Source organism: Dendrobium catenatum, unplaced genomic scaffold (genome assembly GCF_001605985.2).
Source record: "Dendrobium catenatum unplaced genomic scaffold, ASM160598v2 fragScaff_scaffold_1022, whole genome shotgun sequence".
Lineage (NCBI taxonomy): Eukaryota > Viridiplantae > Streptophyta > Magnoliopsida > Asparagales > Orchidaceae > Dendrobium > Dendrobium catenatum.
Window position 1 is genome coordinate 1,276,824 of NW_021319484.1, and position 20,859 is coordinate 1,297,682.

At 33.0% G+C, this 20,859-nt stretch overlaps 1 protein-coding gene across 1 annotated transcript; it reads right to left on the minus strand.

Moving 5' to 3' along the window:
• Positions 1-6,513: 6,513 nt before the first annotated feature.
• On the minus strand, positions 6,514-14,909 carry LOC110099259 (isopentenyl phosphate kinase-like). Its single transcript, XM_020826345.2, has 5 exons — positions 14,889-14,909; positions 14,436-14,565; positions 14,113-14,349; positions 12,969-13,066; positions 6,514-6,612 (listed from the first exon to the last, which is right to left on the minus strand). The coding sequence occupies exons 2-5, from the start codon at positions 14,530-14,532 to the stop codon at positions 6,514-6,516; spliced, it is 531 nt and encodes a 176-aa protein (XP_020682004.1). The 5' UTR covers positions 14,533-14,565; positions 14,889-14,909.
• Positions 14,910-20,859: the final 5,950 nt, after the last annotated feature.

Sequence of the window (20,859 nt, forward strand, 5' to 3'; positions counted from 1 at the left end):
ATTATTATTATTATTATTATTATTATTATTATTATTAGATATATATATATTAACTGTAAAAAAATATCAGATGAAAATGATTATTTATGTATGTATAACTCTTATGCTACAAGCATAATTATTTACTGAGTTTATTATATAAACTCAAACTATTAAAATAAAATTTCAGGTAAATCTTCTGAACAATAGAATGGTTGAAAGAGAAGAATATGCGTACAAAAGAAGGCGATCGAATGAAAATAGGTAAAATATGGTTTATGTATATGTTCAAATTTTGTAATTTTGTTAATTATATAGTATGTCAGTTGTTAACTATTTATGTATTTGAAAGAAATAAATTAACCGTCTGACCGTCTATTCTCTCCTTGTTAATTTGAGTCTCCGGGTCGGGTCGTGAATATATGGTAAAACATATATCTTTATACTAATACTTAAGGGCAAATGCCCACAACATAAATGATCATCAAGAAATATTTCAATTAAACAATCACCATAACACCGCAATCACATGCAAAAAGAAAAATCGTAACCCTAGAATGCCCAAAAGACTGTATATCTTTTTGTGTTGGCTTATATGTCCATCAAACTAGTTTGATGTGTTGTTTCATTGTGGAATAAGAATATATTCATTTTAATTCTAATAATGATTTTACTTTAAATTGTTTATGAATTAAAGTTTTTATATGAATTTTCAAAGTTTCATATTTTTTAAGGGGGCTTCAAGGAACCCATTGAATGGTTAATTCTTGCTTTGAGGTAAGTCTATCACTCATAGTGTCCTAAAATCCAATAATATAAATATTTCACCTTTTGGGATAAAATTGCACATTGTTGTATAAAAAAGAAACATATTTTTTATAGTTTTTAATAATTTATCTTAGTGTTGGATTACAGAGAAAGAGTGTGCTTGAATTAGCTTCAAGCACAAATACACAAAGGTTTCACTTAGAATTTGATAAAATTCACCTAATTGGGTTAGAGTTGCTGGACAATTTTCAATGAAATGCTTCTAAAGAGACCTACATCTTGGAATTATGTTTTGATTTTGATGATAAGAGAGATGTGATAAATTCACTTGTTGATTCAAATGATCTAGGATTTAGAACCTAGACTGAGATCATCTCCTTAATTAGGCTAAGTAAATGAGCCTAGGATTTTAGGCAAGAAGATTTTCACTTAATTGGGTTAAGTGAATAGATATTGACTTTGAAACTAAAAGAGAGAACATCCTATTTGATTTGGGTCAAACAGAAAAGAATAAAGCTTATGGATAAAATGCCGAAGATATAATATCTTTCTTGATTTGGGTTAAATAAACAAGGCTAGTGGTATGAACCTATAGCATTAAGACTAAGAAACCAAAATCACTTCTAGCTTTGTCGCTGAAGGGAGGTGGTCTTGAACCTATAGCTTTGGGCTAAAGGTTAAAATGTTAGGTCTATAATTTTAGGACTCAAACAAGAAAGTTTCGAAACTTCTGGGTTCAAAAGTAAAGGTTTTCATTGTTTGATTGGGGTCAAACCAGTAGGGATACTGCAATTGGGTCCTAAAAAGAAGATGATCACTTGCTTACTTTTGGGCAAGCAAAGGGATCCTACAGACTTAGAATTTGGTCCTAAGAAGTGCTAAGGCTCTCTTAAACTCATAAGAAAGTTTAAGAAAGCTTCCATATGAAGTTAAAAAATGCACAAAGCAAAGAGAATCCATTTAGAGAATGGTTAAATTAGGTTTGACTCATACATAGCTAAAGATTTATTAAAAGAAAGGTTTCCTAATGGATTGAAAGAATTAGGTATTACTTAATTGATTGAGTCAACCAAATAAGAAAAGCTATGATTGGATCCTATACATGATGGAAGCTATTTATTGATTTTGTCTCGAACAAATAAATGAAATTAGGAATTATTGCTAAGAAATGCTAGTACTCTCTCAAACACTTTATATGTTATTTAAAAACCTCTATGTGAATTTATGAAAGCACTGAACAAAGAGAACTTATATAGGAGTATATTCAAAATGGATTTGGTTCAATTTGAATCAATGTGACTCTAAGGTCTATTGAAGGGTGAACTAACTCCAAGAGAGTTCTATGTTACAAAGGACAAAGCTTTAGAGAACTCTAAGGTAAGGTCCATGAGATAATAATGGAATTTTATCTTTTAAGAATGTTTTGGATTCATTAAAAATAGGATCTATGGCTTGAGAAATCAAACAAGATCAATTTTTTATTAACCTATTCTATTTTCGAAGCACAAAGAAGTTAGTTTCATATATTTAGGATTTTTTTTAAATTAGAAATGAAATTTTTTAATTTTATACAATTAATTAATTTTATTATATTGCCTTAAATTTTGAAGAATGCAAAAATGGCCTTAAGTAATTCCAAATGATGTCACATTCGCATCGCAAATATTTGGGGATCCATAGAACATTCTATCAAAGTTTAGGAATTTTTTTAATTAATTTAATTCATTAAATCATTCATATATTTAAGAAAATTAAAAGCCCTAACAAATAGAATGTCACCAATAGATTAATATTTCATAATCTAGCTATTAATAAGAACCTAACGCTTGTGTTGAAAATATACAAAGTTGTTTGATATGGAGGATCCAATAGTTACAAGGACCTAAGGTTAGATATGAGATGAGAAATAGAAAGATCTAAACCCAATGGAGAATACAAAAGAAAGTAGGGCATGACTCAATCCAAAACTTAGTAAGCAAATCACCAAATAAACATGAAACAAACTTAAATTGTTTTTTTTAGAAGAAAGAAAACTAAAAAGAAAATATACTCAGAACAACCAACTAGTGGTTACCTCACATGTAACTATAAATTAGGTAAATAAAATGCTTAAGGACGTGCAAACCAGAGGTCCACCACAGCAACTTTGATCCAACGTCCGCCACAACTCCTCCGGCAAATACCAACAAAACTGACCAAGCAACACCACTCACACTTTTAGAAGAAGGATACAATGGTGTGAAAACTTGTGGAGAGAAGAATTTGATAGAAGACTTGGAAGAAGAACTAAGTAGAGAAGAAGTAGCTATCAAGCTAGAGAAGAAACCCTCAGGTTTTAGAATACTTTTCACCTCCCAAAGCTCCCCATAACAGCCCAAAACACCTCCTTAAATAGGAAAGAAAATGAGGCCGACAGCCAGCCACAACCGCCCCATACAACCAATCAAAAAAAAGGGAAGAAAAATGCAGCAATTAAGGCTCTGCAGAAGCCCACCCGAACAGCCAGGGAATCGACAAAGCTAGGGAACAAGAACAGGACTCGAACAGGCAAGGCCCAGGGAATCAGGAAAGCTAGGGAACAACAACAGAACCCGAATAGCCAAGGCCCTGGGAATCGGGAAAGCCAAGGAACAACAACAAGACTCGAACAGCCAAGCTAAGGAACTCGAGAAAGCCACAGAAACCGAACAGCCACCAAGCAGCCAGCAGCCATCCACCCACCCATCAAACCCAAATCAGTCCAAACACAAAGCACCCAAAGAAGCTACCATACCAAAGGAATGACATGTCCAATGAGCACCTAAACCACACATGTTCATCAGTTGCCTTCCATCATTGGGTAAACAAAAATTAAACTCAAAAATTACAATAACATAAAATAAAAGTATATTAAAACATGAGCATGAAGTATTGAATGCACAATATGGATGAAGGAATGGGCCCAACATGAATGTGGACATCATGCAACAATGTATATCTAGTTAAAACCCAATAATCCAACACAAATACCACCGTCTTCTTCCTCCGGCGGCCAACCGAAGCTATTCATGGTTAATAACTTCTCCAACAACTTAATGAAGATGGGGAGAATTTTGGATTGGGAAGCATTTGCAAATGTTCTCTCACTCAGATCTATGGCTCGATGAATTTGTCATTCACAAACACATAACAATGGCCAAAAAGACAAAAACCCTAGGGTCTTCCCAAGTTCTCGAGAAAGGTAGCTCATTAGAGCCAATGTGAGTGACAAACCGCCCATAATACTTTCTTCTAGTAGTGAACAAGCAAATGAAAATATAAAAGATCCCTTGCCAATACTTAGACTGTTCTAGATGTCGGCACTCCAACTACCTTACCAGAGTTGGTGTGTGAGGAAGAGGAAGAGGTCTCAGAGGCTAATCAATGGAGTATGCACCGGTTGAATCACAACTAAGAAAGCTCGAATGAGCCAAGTATAGGTTTGGTGAAGAACAAGAAAATCATGAGACAAGAGGCTCGCACACGCTCGACTCAAACTAAAACAGGTTCCTCAGATTGCAAGCAAACCATGCGATTCTTGAAGAGAATAAGAAAGGATCAAATACTAATGCTAAGCTCGTGAGTCTGCGTCTCCCCTCTTGATTTTCTCCACTTCTCCCCTTTCTCTCTCTAACATTTTTCATCTCCTCCCTAAATCAAATTACCCAAGACCTACTAAAATGAGGACGGAGCTACATGATGATCCTACCCTCATGTGATTATGGAGGGACGACTAAGATGTTGAGAGAATGCCCTGATAGCTTGAAATCTTTGATCGTAGTAAACGATCACGGGTAAAGAGGCAAGAAAAGATTATAGGCTTATCACTCTTCTTTGTATCTACATTCATTCAATTAGCCTTAGAAAATTCAACCTATAGAGGCATGGAAGGGCTATATTAAGGTAATAAACGCTCGAGTTAGGTTTAGGCTAGAACAAATGAGCCAATTGAAACCTCTTTAGTTGTATTTGGCTTGATTTAGTCGATTTCAAGGTTGAACTAAATGAACCAATAGCTAATTTGAATCGATTGATTCAAGTTAGCCAATTTACATCTATTCAGGTGATCAAATTTTGGGTCAACACTCATATAACTATGATAATGTCAATCATCATTTCTTTCCTAAACAAGAAACACATAATCTCAAAAATGAAACTAATAGGCAAAATGTGTGCAAAGATCTATAGGGTCTACTTGATTAACTTTTATCTAGAATCTGTATTATTCAAATATCAATGTTATTAGTAAATGTCATGTGTTCGATTCAAGGTTGTTTTACTTGAAATATACAAAAGCTATAAATAGGATCATAGGATATTATGATCTCCTTTCTCCTTCCTTCTAAAGATTGAGGTACCCAATTTGGCAATAATCTACATAGCCTCTTATCTGGTCCATTAAAATTATTCATCTTCTTTCAAATTTTAAAGGAGCAACAAACAAAATACCTCATATAACTAGAGAGAAAACTGATAGGAAATACTTGAGTTCGCAAGTAACCCTAAGGTAATACTTGAGTTCGCAAGCAAACCTAATCAAGATTAGCACAAAAACAGAGGAAAAACTGCTGTCCCAGCAGTTTGACAGCTTCCTCGCAGCAGATTTTTTTGCACCAAACAGTGGAAATAAGAGAAACGAAGCAAGATCTTCACTAGTAGATGCAAGAAAACAAAGAAAATACAACATTCTTCGATTCGAGAGGAAGAACAACTCTCCACAAGTCTCTAGCAAACCCTAGAGCCCAAGCACACAATGAGATCTCAAACTTTTCATTCAAATTCAAGATGAGGACCTAATTCCCCCCTTTCCCCCTCTTTAACTCTCATCCCCATACAAAATCCCTAAACAGCCCTTCTATTCAAATTTCCCCCCCTTTCCATTCAAATTTTCCCTCCAACCCTTGAATTAACTCCATGTGGGGCCCGCCTAGAGTAAGTAAGGACCGGAGGGGCCCGCCTAACAAAAACACAACATAACAACACATCAAACAAGGTAAATGAAAGAAACATCCGCATAATTATCATCATCATTATTATTAGCCATAATCCTACCAGGGCAAAGATCTATAAAGAAAATTCTAAAGCCTAATAACACTCTTTAATAGTTAGATAACATCTCCAAAAAGCATATATAGAAACACAAAATAGCAATGTTTAGGAACACCAAATGTAATGAGTAATCATAAATAAAGACTTTCAAATTTCAAGCCTGAGACCATAGTAGGAGTAGGTAATTTTAAGAAAGGTTCCATTTTTGAAGTGTTGTTCTGCTCGAGATTGTCAGTACTACAGTTGACGCATGTAACAAGCAAGTTTGCATTCGACAAATTTTAAATTAAAACTTTGTTTCTCGCAACTTCTATTTCCTCATCAACTAAGGAGAAGGTAAAACTAAGTGTTCCAAATATCTCTCTTTATCCACACTGCAGAACATTAACATGCAAAACACATCATTACGATTTTTTCAAGTACCAAAACAATGTAATCAGTTGTTCCTGCCAATAGAAAGTTTGTACGGGTTGATCAAAATAGAAAATGCAAAGAGGTTGCTTCTCTTACTCAAAACTATGACCTAAGGCCATAATTGAGACAACCTAGCTATAGCTGCAAGCCCGCCATTTACATCAATTGAGTTGAATAATGATCGATGTCAAATGTATGAAAGGACCAAGGCAAACAAAACAAAAAGATTGAAAAAGGAGTCTCTTTTGGTGTTTGTTAAATTTATAATGAATTAGTGCTAGGTCTTTAACAAATCCAAATGGCAACATCTAATTGAAGCAGAAATAAACTTAACACGTTACCTCTAGCAAGAGCTCTAACAATCTCAAGGTTCAGTGATGTTACCTATCATAAATAAAACATGCAAATAAGAAAATGTAAAATACATGAAGAATTTTAAATGTTTCTAGGGAGAATTGTTGCAAAAAAACAATCAAGTTAAGATGAAAAATAGCAAGAAGTTGGAAGTTTCTCATATAGCACAATGTATTTTAGAAACCCGCATTCTTTGAGAAATAATAAGATGAACAAGCAAATTGAATTTTGTGATCAAATTTAAACATAAAAAAGCTTGTATTAGGGAACTAAGTTCAATATAATCAAGAGTGAAGGAAATGACCAGCTCATTCGCAACATATGCATTTTCCAAACTCTGCGATGGTGTTACTCATCATCAAAATGAAAAGAAACAATCAAAGTACTTCTGGTAACATGATTTAAGTTTCATGGTAATGGTGCTAAAATAAGATGACACATGACAAACGTCAATCAGCCAAAAGAAAGCTGCCAATCCTTACTAGAACCATCTTCATTATTGCATCAAGGACTATTTCTAATCTAGATTGTCAATACTAAATAAGACATCTACGTCATTGTGCTCACGCATTTTTTTTATTCAACAAAGCACTTAATTGAAACCCAAACGGTTAACTAAATAAAAATCGTGCTAGCCTATATTATTCCATAGCAATCTTCAAGTCTAGCTTGCCGCTCAAAAAGCCACCTTTATATCTAGGATCCACTTAGTCAGCATTTAAAGGGATGATCAAATATATGCCTTTAAACAATCAAACTATGGTCTAAACTAAACCTAAAGCCAAATTAGTTAGAAATAAACTACTGCATGGATAAGAGCAGCCTCCGTTCATTAACACGTTCACCAAGGCAAGCCCATGCTCCTCCCAATGCCCAAGCTGTGGATAAGAAAAATAAAAAAATTTTGAGGATGAACTTTTTTCTAGACAGTTGCTCTCTTCTCCCTAAGATCTTTCTCCCATGAAGCCTCTTGTTGTAGCTCCAGAAAAGTCAATAAACCAAAACAAGCAGACTTGAGGCTATTTTCAACTCAACCATCGCCAAGATATAGCTCTCTAACATCTTCCACCTTTCCATTCCCTTAAAGCTCCTAGTTTTGTTGTAATGACATAAGATACGTTTGCATTGATCCTAGAGAAGGCCCCTTAGTAAAACCATCCCACACCACCAAACTAAAAGCACAACTCTCATAAAAAAAGTTTTTTTTTTTTTTTTTTCCTGCAAGCAGACGGTTCTGCCACCGTCACCACTACAGAGCTCCACAACAGCAAGCCTCCATCCCTATCATCCAAACCCAACCACACCCCAGCCCTCATGCACCCACATATCCTTAGGAAAAGCCACAAAATCAACAATTTTAGATATAGATCGGCTATGGAAGAAGATAAACAACTACAATTGGATCACAAAAATGAGATCCAATGACTGAGGTTTAGCCGCACGAAACTTCATCATTCTTGCATTGCACATAGATCATGTGTAAAGAATGCTACGACCACCACTTTCACCACCCAATTAGAGATTGTTTCACATGCTAGGCCATCCTAGTTAACTAAACGTGAAATTGGAGATTTAAATTAATCACAAAACTTCAAAAATTCATAATTAAGTAAATACAATTCACAAAATTATGAAATAAATTTTATTTTTTAAAAAACTACTCTATATTTTCTATAAATAAATGCGTGTGCTATTTTGGTTAAATACTTCATATAATTTTACATTGTGCTACTATTAATTATTCAAATATTAAATTGGTGTAAATTAAAGAAAATTATGTTTAAAAATATATAATATATTTGTTCTATTAAAATAGTTTCTACTATTTTTTTATATTTTTGGAGAAATTTATTTAATTTAACATTTAATACTAAATTTGCCTTTAATATTAATTAAATAATTAAATAATTTTCTCTAAATTCAATTTGCATGTTGATTATATAATCCACTAATCACGTTATATATATATATATATATATATAATGTTTATTTAAAATCAAAATTTAATGTTAGGTGAATTATAGAAATAATTCAATCTAAATATAACGTAACATGCTAGCTCTAGTGACAGATAAATCAGACAGAGTCGCCTTAGATGGTTTAAACACATAAAACGTCGGCCTTCCAACAACACGATCAAGAGAGTAGATATATTGAATTTGACGAATGTTAAGAAAGGTAGAGGTAAACCTAAAATGTGCGCACACCAAATGAATCCAGTTGAAATGTGTGCACACCAAATGATGCTAATTATCTATAATGTTATGCATATGCCTGTGTCATGATAAAAAGAAAGCATAATCTTTCAAGTATAGGCAATAATTAGTGTATATGTGTGTGAGTGTTTGAGTGTTTCTAACATATCAAATTTTAAAAAATTTTGGAATGTCATTAATTCAAACCCAATGATTTTAACTAGCGTAATTCTCAAAAAATTTCAAATTTTATTGGCAATGATCCTGTATAAGTTGGCTAATAGATCGGGTTATTGATGTGAAACATAGCATCATAGTTGAGGCCACAACATGATTAGACTCAATAGGATTTAGGGAATTTAAATTAATTATCTAGAGCATGTTTTTAGGTGTTTAACATATTGATGCATGAGTGATATGATAATATGTGCTATTTTCAAAATTATTAATATTGTAATTAAAATAGATTATATGATGATGCTAGGAATTCTTAAGATAATATTTATAATATCAAATGATTTATTTATCGTAAGAAAAAAAAATCACATATAACTCTAACAAATTTACACTTTTTTTAAATGCATATGATATTTATGTATAATATTTCCTAATTAACGATAGCAGTCAATCTAATTTGAGGGGTGTTCATTCAATGTGAAATTGTGAATCTATACTAATTGGAAGAGTATCTAATTGGTTATTTTGCTTATTTCTATGCCATTATTCATATTATTATTATTATTATTATTATTATTATTATTATTATTATTATTATTATTAAAATTTCCTAATTAACGATAGCAGTCAATCTAATTTGAGGGGTGTTCAATCAATGTGAAATTAGTATCTAATTGGTTATTTTGCTTATTACTATTATTATTATTATTATTATTATTATTATTATTAAACACAATAAATATATAATAATCAATTTATATAATATAGTACTAACAATGCCTTCATATATTTTATTATGATGAATTGTTTACATTCTTCCATTTTTTTAAGTAAAGAACATGCAAATGGTCTTTTTCATCTTTTTTTCATTCAATATTTTAAAAATATGCAATGTATGATAATGTGTGATATTGAGTATTTTGTATTTCTAAATAAGCAATCTATTTGATATTAAAATCATTAATTTTGTAATATCTATACTCATTTCCAATTCTATCTCTAAGAGTGAGGCACTCATCCACCCGAGCATCCTCATATTTGCAACCCTAAACTTAATTTTATGCGTCTCTTTCAATGGCCAAAATTCTGCGTCATAAAGCATTATAGATCTCACCACCATTTAATAGAATTTTCCTATAAATTTGAGGGTATCTTTCTATCACACAACAGGCCCAATGCATTCCTCCGCTTCAGTCATCCAACTTGAACTCTACTAATAATATCCCCATCTATTTCACCATTGTTGGGGAAGATGAGGAGGAGTAAGCACCACAATGACGAAACAAGCAAAAAAGTAAAAGCAAAGGAATAGTAAAGAACACCAGGATTTAATGTGGAAAAATTCAAAATAGGGAAAAAACCACGGAGCAACACCACACCAAGAAATCCACTATTACAAATTGGGATAAATAAGTACATATCTCCCTTCTCTCTCACTCTCTTCTTGTTTCTCTTCTCACAAGCATTGTTCTCACTCTAGCCCTAACTAAAATACAAGAGAAAGTCAAGTAAAATAACTCTAAGGGACGCAACCCTTCAGAAAATGAGAAAGAAAAATGTTCAGTCTATCTTGTACTGCTACAGCGCCAGTTTGGGGAGCTGTGGTGCTCAAACCTATTTCTTGCACCATTACGGTGCCATATCTAGGCCGATACGGTGCTCTGCTCTCTGTGGTTTAGCGTTGGGGCGTTCGGGAATACAACGTCGGGGCACTCGGTTACGCAGCACTATGGCATTATACGAAAAAAAAAAAACTATTAAGTGCAAATCACTCGAACCCAAGCAGGAGGTAAACCCCCCGCACCCCCCAATATACATGACAATCTTTGAGCTCCGAGACAACATAATAATCAGATTGATCAACACAATCAGATTACACACATAACAAACATCACTTTGAATAATAGACCCAAGATATTTAAAATGTGTACTCTTATTAATAAATTGATCGTCCAAAATTGCTATCCTCTCACTAAAATTACACTCCATATATTCAATTTTAGATCTACTCAAACAAAAACCTTTAGACTCTATTGTTGAGCTCCATAAACCAAGTTTTCCATCAATTCCCTCTCTAGTTTTATCAAGAAGAAAAATATCATCAGCAAAAAAGCATAAACCATGGTACATCCTTTTGTAAATGTCTAGTAAGAACATTCATGACTAAAGCAAAAAGACATGGGCTTAAAGTTGATCCTTGATGTAATTCAACTGAAATAGGAAAATACTTGGTCAAACCACCTTGTGTTTGAACATGAGTAATAGCTCCTACATACATATCTTTAATGACTTTAATATAAGCATTTTTTACTCTTTTTTTTTTCTAGAACTCATCAGAGCACTTCTCTTCAAACTTTATCATATGCTTTTTCTAAATCAATAAATATCATATGTAGATTATCTTTATTCTCTCTATACTTCTCCATCAAACCTCTCAATAAATGCATAAGTTCCATAGTAGACTTATCGGGCATGAATCCAAATTAATTTTGAGAAACATTAGTATCACGCCATCACCTATGCTCAATAACTCTCTCCCATAATTTTAATGCATGACACATTAACTTAATTCATCTATAATTAGCAAACTCCTATGCATCACTTTTATTCTTAAAAATATAAATCAATACACTCCTCCACTCATTGGCATCTTTTTAGTTTTTAAAATAACATTGAAATTTTTTTAAGTCAAGAAATTCCTTCATTTCCTAAGCATTTCCACACCTCTATTGGAATATCATCAGGTCTAAATTGTTATGAACATTATTGATGGATGAAAATCCATTGAGACTCTCTTGATATTTAAAAATTTAGTGTGAATGCTCATTGATTGCTTAGCTTAGTCATGGATTGGATATTGTGATTGTTTATTTTGTTCATTGATAAATTATTATAGTTGTGCATTGGACATAAATGTAAGCTTCTTCTTAGTAGAGCTTTATTGCATTATGCCTCCAATTATTATTAAAAAAAAATTGGTGATTTTGAATGCATGTAAAGTTTGCTGCATACAGATCTTTTTTGTTGATTAGTTCTCATGTTGCTTCTATTACGCATAGATATTATCATAATTTTTTTGTCTTTACTACTAAGCATTTTTTAATGTCTTATGCATTGCCGTTTATGCCTTAATAAGAAGTACTCTGCAAAATTTGTTTTGCAAGCACACTCATTGACGTTAATGCAAATTTATCTCATTTTTTTCATTTACCACCACCACAAGAACATCTTTAGTTACATATCCTAATGTGGGATGAGTAATAGTCTGTGTCCATTTAGCAATATTTTATTCAAGTGTATTTCTTAGAAATTATTTCTTTTTTTTAGCAAGTAATCATTTTGCTTTGATGAATGAATCTAGGTTCGCCTTCTCTCATTGTCATTATTGTATCATTATGATATGACTTCTCTACATTTAAAACAAAGCCACCATTATTGGCCTTAACCCCAGGTTTTGCCACAGCGGGTGAAGATAAAATAATTCATCATACCCATTCTTGCTAGGGTGTACCATCTTCCATTACGGGAATGTTACTAGATTAATCCACAATTTTCACTGAGTAGATGCATAGAATCAGAAGACATTATGTAGAAGATCTCAGGAAAGTAGTTTAAAGCCACTGCACTTTTATTGCTTTCCAATGATCATTGTTCCGGAAAAGTTTACTGCTATAGTTGCCCAGTTTTACAAAGAAGTCCTCCTGACCTCAGAAAACTAAGCTATTTTAAGGAGAAAAGGGAAAACAAAGAAGAGATTTTCACTTATCTACCCCAGTTAATATCATTTTGTATGATAAAGCACATCAGTACTAGAGATTTAGAAGAACCATCATGTTAATTGTCAATTTCAAAAGAAAAGACATGTGGAAACTAAAAAAAATGGTAAAATAGCTAGAAGTATAAAGCAGAAAAACAGAAAGCAAGAAAAGAAATAAGCAACATGATGCCCTGATCTGTACACACGTAGCATCTTAAGATTCAAAGGTAAAATAATTCAGTAGACTTAACACTCACAGAGATCCGAGTAGCCACAAAACCAGCCTTAACAAGTGGAAGATGTAATCCTCCTTTGTTGACTCCAGTTCTACTGGCTTGGAAGTGTCCAAAAGAACCTACACAAATAAAAGTCGTGTGGCTGATGAAGAAAACTTAGCATGGATATAGAAATTGCGCCTAAAATGATGCCTCATCCACAAAAATTTCTTTCAATTATTTATCCAATATGATGAAAACATCAGCATCTTCATCAACCTCAGCATGATTGATTAAGATATGCTTTACCATCTTTTTGCTTCTCTAGAGTTCATACAGCAGGAGTGTAGTATGATAAATTTAGAGCAGAAAACAAATTAGTTGAGCTAAAATATATAACCATATTAGATCAAATTGCAAAAGCATTAGTAAGGACAGATATAATTAGGATTTAGGGGATTTACATGCATACCACTTTATATCATGCTATTTGCATATCTAACAATCACAAATTTAATATTTCAAGCCTACTATCCAAAGATCAAATGTGTGCAAGGAATGAAATATTAAAGTTTACAGGGTGTTATGGACGGTAGGAATGAAATATAAGAGCGACATATTTGATATTAAAGTTATATATGTGTGGTGGGAATGAAATTTTAAAGTTTCGGATGTTAGATATATATCATATAAAGTGGTATGTATGTAAATCCCCCGTATAATTATTAGAATATCAAGCCTCAAATTGTCAACTCAACTGACTGAGCTCAAAGACTGACACCATTACCAGGACTAACTAAAACAATACATGTACTGGCACATATGGCTGCACCACTTTACAAATCAATGAAAACAACTTAAAAAAGCTAAAACAATTGTTAAGAGGAATATCTACAGGAAACGTTGATGCCGAAATCGAATGGAGTAGGAGTGGGTTGGTGAGCGGTGATGTGGGATGCATGCATCCAAGAAAATGTAATTATAGCTTACTAACGATTAATTGAGATGACTTCACCTAGCTGATTCATCGTCAAATCACCCCAATATGTGATGAATCAGATTAACCTCCAACATAATCCACCTGCTTAATCCTTTCGCTTCCTCCAAACGCTAAACCAAACCTCGCATTCACATATTTTACCACAAGGCTATGGTCTAAACTCGGCTAAAGAAGTAATGGGCAAACCTGCTCCATGGACAATGATGAAGCCGCTATCGGAAACCAACGTGGAATCCACGTCAAAATCATCAGCGAAGGAGTCGATAGAAGCCCCCAGCCGCCTGCTCCAATCCATCCCTAAAACCTTCCCCTGAGACTCCACCGTCTCCGGATTCATCGCTTCCCTCAACTGTGAGCATACTACTACCAGACTCTCCTCATTAATCCTCTCCAGCTCATTCTTGCAGGTGATGGCTGCCCCACCTGAACGAAAAATGTTCACAAGTTTCACGGATTCGAATAAGAAAACACACCCACAGAGACCGAGCTTGAGAGAGAGAGAGAGAGACCGAGCTTGACGATGCAGCGAACGTGCTTGTGCTGGGCTAGGGCTTGGATCGAGGAGGGAACCTCCATGGAGATTGGACTCTCTGAGTGGAACTCCATGGCCTCGGCCTCCTCGCCGAGCGTCGAATGGAGGGCAAATTATTGGGTCAGGTGACCGGAGCCAAAAGATAAGTTCGGACAGCCAATAAAAATTTGCCGCGTCACCTTGCGCTTTAGTTGCGCTTTTTGACTTGCGCTTTAGTTGCGCTTTGGTTGCGCTTTAGTTGCGCTTTAGTTGCGCTTTTTGACTTGCGCTTTAGTTGCGCTTTGGTTGCGCTTTAGTTGCGCTTTGGTTGCGCTTTAGTTGCGCTTTAGTTGCGCTTTAGTTGCGATAATTTTAAAATAATATTTTATTATTATCCGAACCTATCTCTGCGTTCGGTCACCTGACCCAATAATTTGCCCGAATAATGGAGGGAGGTATTAAGATGGCTTAAAATAATTGGAATTTTCATGTTGGCATTAAAAAATAGTAGCTTTAATTATTTAAATTATATCAATTAAGATATAATTATAAGTTTGATTAAGAAAAATGGGATTGAATTATGATAATTAGTTGGGATAAATATTTAATTACTAAATTAATAAGAGTATGTAGAAATAACAGTTTTTAAGGATCAATAGGTTTCATTACAATTATTAAACTTCATTTATTTTTCACTATGTAAAGTAAAACTATAATGATTAATAATCATGCAATTGGATGAAGTAATTCATTACCAACTTTTTATTTTGGCTAATTAAAACTTTCATAGTATCATTAAAACTTAATTAATATGTAATCATAATAATTAAGTTTAAAATGAGATGTCTATTTGTAGATAAACTTCTACAAATCAAGAAAGATTCTTTTTCATTATACAAAGTTAAGCAATTTATGTTGATTTATCTTAGGTTTTTCATGCATAAAGTTTCTTCATCAACCATTCTCTTTTTGATTTCGATAGCTTGAGTTTATAACAAATAACAAATAATTAAGGGTTGGAGATGTCAAAATCTTAAAATCTTAAAATAATTTATAACGCATCGGCTTTAGGGGTGTCGTGCTAGGGCGTCAAAATTCGGCAAGGCAACATCGATGCTCCATGTTTTACAATAACTCTGAAATGAGTATGCAGTGTTGTTGTGTCGGATTGGATCATTGGAGCACCGTGTCGCTAGGCACTAAAAAATATTATGTATATATATATATATATATTCTCCTCCACTCAACCCTCCCCTACCCCTTATTTTGTTTTCCCAGGGAAGGAGCTAAGGAAGAGAAGAAGATAATAAGAGAAAGAAAAGAGAGAGGAAGCTCTATGGGGCTTTTCTATATGTTTCCTCTATTATAAAAAAGTGTTATGATCTCAATAAGCGACCTCTGCTTTACATTTGTCTTTAATGATTTTGAGATTGGTATATTCCTTTCTCCTAAAAGTGATAAAAATATAATATCTCATGATTTAGTGAACTTTCACTATGCAACTTTTAGTATGTGATAGGTATCATTATCTTGAATGTTTTAATTGGCTTATATGATAATTTTATCATTTAGTTTTGTATGTGTGTTATTTTATCTAAAATAAACAGGAAAACTCTAACCGTGAAATTATCATTAGACAATGTATTGAATCTGGATTTGAATAAATATATGCATATGATTATTGTTCATTTTGTAATGACATGCATCTTGGCATTATACGTATACATGCATATGACAAGCACATTGTAGTTTTGCATATCATGATGATTATATATATGATGTGTACAAGATGTCTTTAACAATACGTATATATATGATATGAAGGAAATGATATACATAAGAATATGTAAATGAACGAACTGATTTGTTGGGTGAGAGAAATGATGATATGACTAAAAAAATTATATATGAGTATACTGATAGTTGCATTAAATATATATAATGTTTAATATAATTATGATTAAAATGATGCGCATGTGTGTCGTTACCCTTTACAGGAGGGTGGGTAGACAATTTTTTCTTAAAATAAAAGTTATATTGTCAACCTGGATGTTAGCCTATAAATAGTTGACCGATTACACCGACGGGCAGAGAGTGATGACTCCTTATTGATATAACAATTAGATTGATTATTAATGGACAAACTATTAGATTGATTGATTATATATATGATAGATAGATATGGCAAATGACTAATAATAAATAGGACATGTGATGTATATGATGGATGACTGATGAGTCATATAAATGATAGATTGATTGTTGAGAAGTAATTATTAAGGAGACTTGATTGAATGATATCATAAACATGATTGATATGCATGCATCCAGATTGGTTCTGATATAATATATGATAAAAGACTGATACAATGGCAAATGATATGTATGTCTACACTATGTATTATGTCATTGTTGTGCAGTGATTTTAGTTGTAGCATATTAGTTGATGGGCTTTTTTATTCATTATGTGATTTTAATATATTTTAAGATAAAGGTAAGAATTATATGAAGTGAGGTTTTGGGCGTGCTTAATAAATTTTTATTATGCACTTTTTTTTTTCTTATGATGTGTAGTAGTGATGGATCAGTTGTTTTGTATCATGACTATTATACATATTATGTTTTCAGCTTATACGAAATTGTAAATATTCCAAAATTGCATTTATACTTTTCGACGTTTATATTTATCGTTTATATGAAAACAGTTTGCCCTAGTTAATGTTTAAATTAAATTTAATATATCTGATATCAATCAGAATATCCTTTCAGTCAAATTAATTATATCGCATTCTAGTACATATCAATTATATCAATTATTTCAGTACATACATATTACATCAATTTACATCACTATCAACCCATTTATAGTATGTCTTTTTCCCTACTCATTTAACACAGAAGTTCATATACACATATTTAACTAATAGAAATACAATAAAATTAAATTAAATTATTCATAATCATTAAATTTATAATATATTAAAAGTTACAAGCTAGTGAAAACTCATGAAATCAGGAGATAGTGCATTTTTATCTGATTTAGAAGATATCAAATTCATATAAATCAAAATCATCAAAAATAGAAGTAAAAGAATAATTACTTACAACAAATTAAATAATTATCATAAAAGTAATGACGGACAAAAAGCCCCAGATTTACTCTTATCTTACTTCTAGCTTCTCCCACTCCCTTTCCCTCTTCTTCTTATCGAGCAAGCCATGACAGAAAAAATAAGTACTATAGCACGTGATTTTTATTTTTTGATTGCTATAGCACTTATTTTCCTATTTATCCTCTCAATCGCGATAATCACGTGATTCTTCTTGCCCTTTTGATTCTCCCGCCTTTGCTCTCTCTATATCTTTCTCCTCTTGCCATTTAGGTATGCAAATACAAGTTTAGGGCTTCATATCCTCCTCTTTCTCTCCTGCAACAGCCATTGAAACCCTTTATTATCCTTCCTCGCCCTTTTTTCATGACAATAGTTTGCAACGAGTCCTTCCTCCAATAGTGAGTTCAACCCTTTAGATTCTCCCGCCTTTGCTCTCCCTATATATTTCTCCTCTTGCCATTTAGGTATGCAAATACAAGTTTAGGGCTTCATATCCTCCTCTTTCTCTCCTGCAACAGCCATTGAAACCCTTTATTATCCTTCCTCCTTGCCCTTTTTTCATGACAATAGTTTGCAACGAGTCCTTCCTCCAATAGTGAGTTCAAACCTTCTCTTTTTCTCTTTTGTTCTTTCGTTCTTCTTTATTACCTAGCATTAAAAGGGATGTTCACACTTTTGTAGAGTTTATGTTATTTGATTTGTATAATATGGAAATACTATTATGATAAGTTTATCTTTCTTTGGGAGGAAGTGTTGTTTAAGTTTGATGTTCAAATTGCTATGTTATTATTTAGGCTTGATTGAGGATATTCATTATATTCCTATATAGAAATATTGAAGCTCGGGTTTGTAAACCTTATGTTTCAAGCATTGGTGCATTCATCATGATTCTTATTTGTAAGACATTAGAGTCGTGGCCCTCTTAGCACTCTTAGTTGACTATCATTTAGGCTTGAAGTTTCATGTCGCTCTCCTAGAGGTAAGTAATTGTTATTTATTTTTAGTTTAAATGTACCCTTTTTTGTTAGGAGCATAATTCATGATATTCATATTATAATTATTTAGATTGTCATTTCTATTTTCAATATTTGTTGGTATTGTGCATACCAAGGACCTTATTTATGGCTCATATTGAAATCATCATATGAAAGAAATAATTTTATTTTGATTTGCTAATGTACAAGCTTTTAGCATTTAAAATGGTTCATATTGTAAAAGGTTAAATTCATATACATTAGTTTTATTTAAATCATATTGATTATATAAATTATAATTATCATGTTGATTTATATAACACGTGTTGATTTATTCTAATAATACTTGCACTGTATATTTGTGCGTTTGTCGATATAACCATATTGGTTTTTGGCTAGCCGGGGTCGACAAGCTCCTGTAGTGACGAATCTACGAAAAATTACTAAATTTCCATGGGTTGGTGTTTACCTTCCTGGTGTGCATAATTGCTAAACTAACAACAAAAATATAAATTTAAATATAAAGGAATATAAGCAAACATGAACTAGAAGTAATAAATGACTGTAGGTCATTTTGAGGTATGATGATCCTGGTGTGATTGCATTTTCTGGCATTTAAAATAATTGTATTGATAGTAACTTGCCACATATAGTAATGTCAATAGCATATTAGATTTCTATTATAGGAAACATGACATATATCATGGCTTATTTTTTATTTTGGGATTATATATTGATACTCCTCTCTTTAGGTTGTTGCTTCTACCTTTTGGTTGTTCATATTGCATGCCCTATTCATTTTCCATTTATATTTTGATATATATTAGTTACTTGTTGAGTTTGACACCCGTTGTCTTTTTTCATCAGGTCCTTCAGGTGTATTTGGTGGACCACCATCTCAGAAGCAAGGTTACCAACAGCAAATTATTTTTGGTATTTATTATTTTGTAGTTGTTTATTATATTTATATATATTTTGGGTTGGGTGATTTTCTTTCCGCATGGAGCACTACAACTTCATGCTCACACATGGATTGTAATTTCTGAATGACACAAAATATTAAAGTACCCCTTGAACTGTCACTTCCATCCATGTTATTCAAACTTATGTACCCATGATCTTTGCCTAATACACATCATCGCTAACTTACAGCATTAGCAGCAAATGTGGCCAGATGTTCCATGCAACTATCCTTATCTTTGATGCTATGTCTTGCCATCATTATCTAATAATCATTTCATATATCAACTGGCACAAGTGAAGAAGAGCTGAGGATGATAAAAGAAGGAAGGGGATCTTGAGAGCAAGGAAGAGGAAGGGGGAAGGATACAATGGAGAAGCATGGAGGTATTGTGCAGTCAGTCCTCCATTAAAAAGGAGAAATATTTTTTTTCCATCAACTTCTGTAACTTAAAAGATTAGATCATCCTACTTTTCCCATCCCAAAATGAAGAGCACATAACTCTCATTTGATAACTGAAAACCTACTTATTAGTGGCTTAATAGACATATGTTATCTCGCTAGAATCACTATAAAATCTCTAATATATTATATTCTTCACTCTTCACCCTCTCACTCTTCAATCATGTCTTATTGTTCATAATCTCTATGTCTCCTTATTGAGTTAGAAGCATAGGTGTCATGTTCTCATCTCTTCATACAAATAATTGATCCATGCACTTCTTATTGCCATCTCGACTTAATGAGTTTTATCCATTCACTCCTTATTCCCACATCTATAATATATTGAACCATCCTTAGCGCCTCAACAAGCTTCAATATTCGCCCAAGTTGTCGCCTAGAGTCATATTAGTTTCACCTCTATTTGGGGAAAATTTCTTGCCAACCTTCCTATGCCACATCACAAATCACTTTAAGGTTGTGTTTATTTTGTCTTCAAGAAGTGGACCATCACTCCATACACAACATCCTCCCCAACATTCAAGCTATAATGTCTTTGCCACTTAGCTAAAAATTGTACAAGCACTTGATCTTATTAAATTGCTAATACTAAAGATATTATTATTTGTTCACATGCAAAATAAATTGCAATTTGAATTGAACTCTTGAGAATGCCCAATGATAAGAAAAAAAAAACATAAAAAAACAAAATTTGGGCGAGGAGATAAAGCTGGGTAACATACCTCAGACTGCACTTTCAGCTAGGGGTGTAAACGAGTCGAGTCTAGTTGAGTTTTGGCACAATGGAGCTCAGCTTGTCAGTCTGAAAGCTAGCTCGAACTAGAGCTCGACTCGTTCCATTCTAAACGAGTTCGAGCCACTAGTTCAATTTTTGCCGCCCGGTTTTGATTTACTCAACTTAATAAATAAAAA

Coding starts and splice junctions, on each gene's coding strand:
- LOC110099259 (XM_020826345.2), bottom strand. CDS start 14,532: ATGGAGTTCCACTCAGAGAGTCCAATCTCCATGGAGGTTCCCTCCTCG. Junction 14,350..14,435: donor TCGCTGCATCGTCAAGCTCG/GTCTCTCTCTCT, acceptor TTTTTCGTTCAG/GTGGGGCAGCCATCACCTGC. Junction 13,067..14,112: donor CATCATTGTCCATGGAGCAG/GTTTGCCCATTA, acceptor TTATTTGTGTAG/GTTCTTTTGGACACTTCCAA.